Source organism: Ipomoea nil, unplaced genomic scaffold (assembly GCF_001879475.1).
Source record: "Ipomoea nil cultivar Tokyo-kokei standard unplaced genomic scaffold, Asagao_1.1 scaffold2545, whole genome shotgun sequence".
Taxonomy (NCBI): domain Eukaryota; kingdom Viridiplantae; phylum Streptophyta; class Magnoliopsida; order Solanales; family Convolvulaceae; genus Ipomoea; species Ipomoea nil.
In genome coordinates this window covers 127,002-135,021 of record NW_017618973.1, presented here as the reverse complement: position 1 = coordinate 135,021, position 8,020 = coordinate 127,002, and the positions used below count along the sequence as shown (strand labels likewise).

The following is an 8,020-nucleotide window of genomic DNA, read 5'->3' as shown; positions in this document are numbered from 1 at the left end:
TAATTAATTAAAAATAATTTAAAATTTTTCGGTCAAAATTGGCCAGCAATTTGGCCGGCAGGACTAAATCTGTTAACAATTGCATAGTTAAAGGACTAAATTGAGAGTTTTGAAAGTCGCGTACTCAAATTATCAACACCGTAATAGTCACAGGACTAAAAGTGCAATTTGTTCTAAATGATATTGATAAAAGACCATTTATTTCAACTAATAATTAGACTAACGTTTTTTAATTTCTGATATAAGTCCTAACTTTATTGGTCTTAGACTCTTAGTGGATTAATGGAAGGTACATAATATTTAAATTGCATGTCCATAATCAAATACGGAGTATCATTTTGAACAAGAATTTACCATGTAAGGTGAATTCTAATCCATGGGATAATTTGTGAATTCCATATTAACCGTTTTCTTACAAAAATTACAATATTAACAGCTGTAGAGAATCTATTTGACCTCGATCCTTGTGAGAAATAATTACAGAAATTTCCGTGTAATGTCTAGCGCTACTGGGCAGTGATGCTGAGAGACAAAAGCCCTAATTCTCATCAGAGCCGCCCTTTAGTCTGGCTGCTCCGGTGATTCGTTTCTACTGACTATTCCGCCGGCCGGTATTTTCTCGAAAAGGTTTAATAATTATTACAAATCGCAATTGTTTTGTTTTGTTGTTTCGGGAGCTGTTGTGCTGTGCTTTGATTAATTAGTTGAAATGAAGACTGAGTTGATTGCGCATTTTTCAATTGGTAGATTTCATTTTCTCCGTTGGCGATTCGATTTTGGATTTGGCTTTCGGAGCTATGGGCAACCAATTATGGTACCTTTCTTGCCCTATCAGTTGGTTTTTGGTTTATTTGTGTCGGAGTGAATGCTTGAACTTAGTACTGTTTATGTGTTCATTTTGGTGTTTTGGTATTCATGTTTTACGTTATTCGTAGGTGAGGAAATTATCCTATAATTGGTTGCCCCATAGCTCCTGAAATCAAACCCAAACACAAGTCTATATCTGGATCAATGGTTGATATACTGGAGCTCCCTATTCTTCTCCCTTTGTTTTTTTGTTTTTGTTTTTGTTTTTTTTTTTTTTTGTTTTTTGTTTTTTATTTTTTTGTTTGGTGGCGTTCTTGTGTGAATATGGGGCCTTGCAAGGATCAGGATCCTCCTGTGAAAAGCATTGCCTCGGGTCGTCGGATTACTACCCAGATACCCTTGAGGCCCTTGATCAAAGGAGGGTGGCCGTATTTTGGAGTAAAATGTCCCACTTACTGAGTTACTGATCAAATGAAGGCAGGATCCTCCTACCGAGGCCCCATTTTGATGGACCTTGTGAAATGTTATGCCTATGCTTGGTATACTTTAGCTGCTGCTTATTTGTTGTGCCCTGAATAAGTCATACATATCGAGATCTATCTCTGATTGGCACTTATCTCTAGCTGACCACGAGGTTGAATATCATTTTAGGCTTTAATTGTTGTTAACAATTGTCTGTTAAAGAGTTTCATTGACATTTAGGTTGAACTGCATTTTGCCTGATAACATAAGCGTCCTCAATTCATTTGAACCACTGGTAAGAATTTGCTGTGGCTTACTAGAGCATCTACTTGATTATAAGATGAGTAAAATATGTTTAGTCTGTGCAAAATTGCATTTGTTATGATAGGAATAGAATATGCAATTTCTCATTCAATTACTGTTTAAAGCACCAAATTTATAGAATTTTTGCTAGACCACAAGCACAATAGTCAATAGGGGCTAGTTTGCAACTCATAATTATTAAAGGAAGTTAATTTTTATTTACCTTCAATTTCTTAACTGAAGTGCAACACTTAGTAATTCATGTAATGTTTTTGAATTTGATATGAACTTCAATATCCTTTTTGGACGCTCTGTGTTTTATTTATGAAATGGTTTTTGCCATACTTTCTACTGCTGTATTTTACTGGGTTTATTAAAGACCATCAAACATGATTTTCTTTATGATGTTAATGATGTTGTACTATTATTCATTAGTGGTTGAAATTTTTATTGGGTGTGGCATTAGGAAAATGAAAACACTTCAATATCTAGTTGAGTAAAACTCAATTGAAACCTTGAAAGGTCTATTCTTTTCCTGTTCTGAACCTTTCCCAAGTCCCTGACTATGTTTCAGTAATTAATCAGGGAAAAATCTAATTGAATAGCCACCATTTCTGTTTTTAGAAAAAGTTTAATTATTTGTCATGAATTAGTTTTTGTGGGTGGCCATTTTACTCTTCCCTCTGCATTAACACTTTCAAATCATTTAAGTACAAACAATAATTTGCGGATCCTGTGGTTAGATCTTCTCCATATGGAATGCCTTAAATAGAACTAGTTAACTTTTTCAGTCTTCAGGGCTATTTTAAATGTTGGGCTGTATTGACAAGGGGTTTTAGATTTTTTTTTAATGGCCATTATTATGAAATTGCTTTTCAGAATGCATAACACTATGGAAGGTCAACCTGAATGCGATTTATACTGTAAGGAACTTGTTATTGAAAGAGCTTGGATGAAATTTAATTGTTGTTGTTGTTTTTATTTTTTATTTTTTATTATTTATTGATTGAAAACTCACCTGTTTGTCCTTAAACTGAAAGTATATGTAATAAATGAGACAAATGAAAACCAAACTACCATGTCGGACTAAGCAATGTCCATGATGTGATTGCTTAACATAATTAGCTTCTTGCTGGAATTATATCTATGCTTTAAACATGGTAGTTTGGTTTTCATTTTCTCTGTTACTTCTAGTTCCAAGATGAGACTTTTATTTGAGGGCTTGTTATCTCTATCCTTGGGAAATACTTCACCTTCTATTAACTAACTTTCAAGCTATGTTTCTCTAGAATGATTATTTGTTTTGCTTTTACTGATTCACTTTTTACAGTGTTATGATTATCCCTTCTTTTATGCAGGTAATTCTTTTTCCAGTTGAGAATTGGCAAATAATCTCTCTGTTGGAAAGAAAATTCAGTGCTCAGAATGAATGGCTATAGCCCATTAGAGCATACACTCCGCTACATTATTTGCGCAATCAGTCCCTCAAAAGATGACTGGTCTATAAGATTTCAATTAATTGAAGAACTACGAGCCGTTGTGGAACCCATAGAAAGTTTGAGAGGTAGGTAAATCATGTTTGATTTCTATCCATTTTATGTGGCATATGTATTTATATGGGATGCCCTGATTCACTGACATGTTTCTTTTAAATAACAATTAATATTTTGATCAATATTAAAATGTTTGAAATATTCTTTGAAAATTCAATTTCATACAAAATGTGATGTTTATATAGTTGGTTTTGAGATTAAAAAAAGTTTGCCTAGTTCCGTTGTAAATTTGAACTAACATACTATATTGTAATATTCTCTTTTTGCTTGGTCCATAAAGTGAAGATTTTGTTAATTCTAATGTATTTGGAATGTTTATTATCTAAACTGCCATGACGAGTTGACGACCTAAGCTGCTGTTTTTGTACTTTGACTTTATCACAAAAAGCCTATTAGAAAGGGAATGCAGCCTATGAGAAGTCAGTGTTATTTATTATCCTGATTCCTCTCTCCGTATATTTTTCTGTTAGAAGCCATTGTGATGCAAATCATACAATATTTATTTGGTTTTGCTGGCAGCATAGTGTCTGAGAATAAACACTGATTGTTAATAAATAAAAGAAATTAACTTGCCTCATAAGTCACGTTCAATTGTCTATTTGATACTAATATGGCAGCAAGATAACTTTTTTGGTTATGGCATTTTTGTGGTTCTTGATTTCTTTTTGTTTCTAAGCAGTTGCCTGCTGGGGTTAATTTTTCTGATTACAAAAATTGATCATAGTAATATGGGTTTACATTTTATAAGCAGGTGCAACGGTTGAGCCATTTGGATCTTTTGTATCTGATCTCTTCACAAGGTGTGGAGATCTTGATATATCAATAGAGTTGGCCAATGGTTCCTATATCGCAAGTGCTGGGAAGAAGCACAAACAAAATTTACTTGAAGATGTACTAAAAGCATTGGAAATGAAAGGTATAATCCTGCTTAGTATGTGTTGCTTGCTTATTTCCTCAAGTTGATTATTTCCTTTTTGGTGTTATCAATTAATATTATTAAGAGGGATAGAAAGTTTAATTTATCTATTTAGGCTTTTACAGCTGAATTAAGTTAGCGTTAAGCACATACTCAAATAGCCCTTCAGCTAAATTGTTTTGCATCCTGATGAAGAAGGGTGAATAATTGCCACAATTGTTAATTCTTGAATGGACATGTTACTTATAAATGTATAATTACTGTTAGTTAGTTGAGATCTGATCATTTGCAAGTGAATATGTACCTATTGGTAGTGTTTACTCTTGTAAACAAGATAAAGATCTATGTTCTTGCACCTATATAGAGTCTTCACACTTAAAAAAAAAAAAAAACAATTCTATGTCCCTGCAGCTTTATGGGGGATATTTAACATCAACTCTCAAGAATGTGCTGTTTGATTCATTGTATGACATTGCTTTACAGGTGGCTATCGGAAATTGAGATTTATTACCAATGCAAGAGTCCCTATATTGAAGTTTCAGGGCAAGTATAACATCTCCTGTGACATATCAATAAATAATTTGAGCGGACAAATGAAGTCCAAATTGCTATACTGGATCAGTACAATTGATGGGCGTTTTCGTCACATGGTTTTACTGGTAAGTGCTTGTGAAACTGCAAGATGCATTTTTGGTTAAATGTAACATAATTCTGACAATTTGTTCCCATTTCTGCAGGTCAAGGAATGGGCAAAGGCACAGAGTAATGATTCAAAATCTGGAACTCTAAATTCCTATTCTCTTAGCTTGCTTGTTATATTTCACTTTCAGGTCTGTTGTTCATGGCATTAGCTCCATTCCAACAGTTTCACTTCCCATCCAATCCAAAAAAAGCCTCACCCACATGCACAGCATCTCCATTCCTGGGAATAGAACATATTAGAAAAGGAAAGCAAATGTGAAATCCTTTAATGCAATAGAAAATATGCAAATTCTTAACTTCTGAAGTAGAGTAAAAATAGAATAGAGAAAAGGAGATAGAATTGGAAGCTAAGCTAATAGTCTAAGTGTCTAACACTCTAACCAAATGATAGTTTCATCACGTGAGAACAGAAACTTTTTGAGAAGTAATCCTCACCATTTTGATTATATTAAGTGGTTGTAGAGGGTAGACCATAAGTGGTACAACCCAAATAATAAAGATGATGTAAATAGCAAGTTTACTTAGCATTATGTTTTATTGCAATGTCCTTTGTGATGTTTTGTATTTGTCTCTCTTTGTATTGTGCTGGGTTGTTTTTTTACCTTCACATGCCTTGTTTATCTATCATTTGACATTTGCTTGGCAAGTAATTACCTGACTTTTCTCTAGAGAAAGTGATACACCTACTCCTTTTCTGTCTAAATTGACATGTTTTCTGTAGACAAGTGAACCTGCTATTTTACCTCCACTGAAAGAAATATATCCGAGAAATATGGTGGATGATCTTACAGGTACTCATCAAATTCTTGTATATTTGGTCACACTAATGATTTAATGTTCTGCTGCATCTTCTTATAAGTAATAAAAGTTGATTTTGGTTCTTGTGGTATAGTTATGCAATTTGCTCATGGATAGTTTTATTAACCTATGCTTTAGCATTTAGGCTAGCACAACAACTTCAAACAGTTTGAGAGACAAATAAAGCTGGTAGTATTGTTGTTGGGTCCTGTTTGTGATGGATAAAAGTTTCTGTTTCCACTGTTGATATATTGATAACATTTATGGGTGGCATCCCCTTTGTGTATCATAATATTAATTTTTTCTTACATTCATGTCTATATTGCAGTTTTAATGGACTGCAAATCGCAATTTATCTAGTTCCTTTGGTTATCCTTGTGGCTTGTGCAATTGATAGCTTTTCACAATTGTAAATAGTGGATCTTTCAAAGTCAAATTACCTTATGAATAGATGTTAGAGATTACCTTTGTATGGTGTAGAAATCAAGATACACTGCATACTCCTTTTAGTTGTGACTATATTTCCCACCTCTAGCGTGTAAATGGTAATTGCTAATGCCTCTCTGCTTTGGACATTGTTTGCATTCTAATGTCCTATGATACCTTACCCTTCCATTCTCACCTTACCTGCCAATTTGAGCTAATGTTTAACGGTTAGTGTGGCATATCATCTGATCCGTCCTTCATATAATCAAGCAAATAACTAAATCCAATACTATAGTGATAATGACACAGAATGAAATTCAGAGATCACTTAATTTTGCATTTCTACTGATATATGTGGCCTCATTGAATATATGTTCTGATCCTTTTGCTTGGTGTATACTTTGCAGGTGTGAGGGTTACTGCAGAGAATCTTATTGAAGAAACATGTGCTGTCAACATAAACCGATTTAAATCTAATAGATCCAGAGCTCAAAACAACAGTTCTCTGGCTGACCTCTTCATCTCATTCATTGGGAAGGTTAGAAATTCCTCCAACTTGTAGCTTTCCACGCATAAGTTTCTTCCGTTATATGTCTTGTAAAATATTACCGCGACTAGCTAATAACCAAACCATCCTGGAAATATCTGTCTCCTGTCTATATAGTTCTGTGACATTAGTTCCAAGGCTTCAGATCAAGGCATAAGCACCTACACTGGACAGTGGGAAGACATTGAAGGCAACATGAGATGGTTACCAAAAACATATTCACTATTTGTAATCTCTCTCTCTCTCTCTCTCTCTCTCTCTTGCAAACTCAGACACACACACAGGGACACGAGGACAGTCTAACATGGGAAACCCCTTAGAAAGTAAAAAAGTTAACGCTAATAGTTCTCTTCTTTAACATAATCATTGCTACTTTGTTCAGATTGAAGATCCGTTTGAACAACCTGCTAATACAGCAAGGAGTGTTAGCAGTACACAACTTGCAAACATATCTGAAGCTTTTCAGTCAACCTACAATATGCTTACATCTCCCTATCAAGATCCAAAATTGCTTTTGTCTACTCTCATGAAGCCACCCACTTCGAAATTTGCGGGTGGAAAACCTACTAGAAACTATGGCAACTATAGTAGATATGGCGTCAGGATTCAACAAGCTCAAAGAACCACGCAACCATCATTACAACATCAGTTTCAAGACATGAGGATCAACAGGCAGCAGCCGAACAGCAGGGCAATTCATAGACCTTCCCAGGATTCTCCTGCTCAATTACAGCCAGTATGGAGGCCTAAATATGACAAAAAGGTTGCAGAATAATTTGCCTGGCTTAGAGTTTGCATCCTTGAAGAAGCTGATGTTCCATTACGTTTCGTCATCTTCTTTTTCATCAGAGAGGTGCCTCTACCCGGAGTTGGAAGGGAAGACCTTATGATGAATCTGTTGTTTGTGCTCATTTCCAATTCAATACACAACTGTGCATTGTTGTGAATCCAGTGTTTTGGACCTTTTAAATTTGATAATAGGATTTTAAAAAATGTAATGAGAGGGATGAACATTAAACTCTAAGAACGGGGATAACATTTGTGTTTGATACTTTTGTGGAATTGTGCTTGTGCTTTGCTCCGTAGAGTTTCTGTATTACTGGTTAACTCTGACCAGTTCGACTAGTGCTACGCTAATTGTCAATTTTATTATCTGTGGTCCGTGGATGTGGCATATTTTGATTGATTCAGAAAAAAAATAAATTACAGCTATAATAATAATAATGATTGTTTTCAAAAAATAATAATAATAATTCAAAATGTTTGTGGACCAGGGTTCACAGTGTACTGTCGATCTCGGTCCCATACACATAATTTAATTTTATAATATACAGAATTTAAGTTCATAATACACATAATTTATGTTACACATAAACATTATATAATGAAATATGAATTATGTGCATTGTAAACATGAATTCTGTACATTATCAATATGAATTATGTGTATTATGTTAAGTGTTTATGTATTCATTATATCATGTTTATGTGTATGTGTATTATGAA

At 34.2% G+C, this 8,020-nt stretch overlaps 1 protein-coding gene across 6 annotated transcripts; it reads left to right on the top strand.

Moving 5' to 3' along the window:
- The first annotated feature begins 479 nt into the window (after positions 1-479).
- On the top strand, positions 480-7,687 carry LOC109153848 (protein HESO1-like). Of its 6 annotated transcripts, none has more exons than XM_019301731.1 (11): positions 480-627; positions 748-814; positions 2,452-2,495; positions 2,931-3,136; positions 3,877-4,041; positions 4,525-4,700; positions 4,779-4,871; positions 5,465-5,534; positions 6,375-6,505; positions 6,632-6,742; positions 6,897-7,687. In XM_019301731.1, the coding sequence occupies exons 4-11, from the start codon at positions 2,998-3,000 to the stop codon at positions 7,287-7,289; spliced, it is 1,278 nt and encodes a 425-aa protein (XP_019157276.1). In that variant the 5' UTR covers positions 480-627; positions 748-814; positions 2,452-2,495; positions 2,931-2,997; the 3' UTR covers positions 7,290-7,687. The 6 variants fall into 6 exon arrangements, with proteins under 6 accessions (XP_019157276.1, XP_019157275.1, XP_019157277.1 ...); XM_019301730.1 differs by lacking the exon at positions 2,452-2,495 and adding an exon at positions 936-1,014; XM_019301732.1 differs by lacking the exon at positions 2,452-2,495 and having other exon boundaries at positions 480-611.
- Positions 7,688-8,020: the final 333 nt, after the last annotated feature.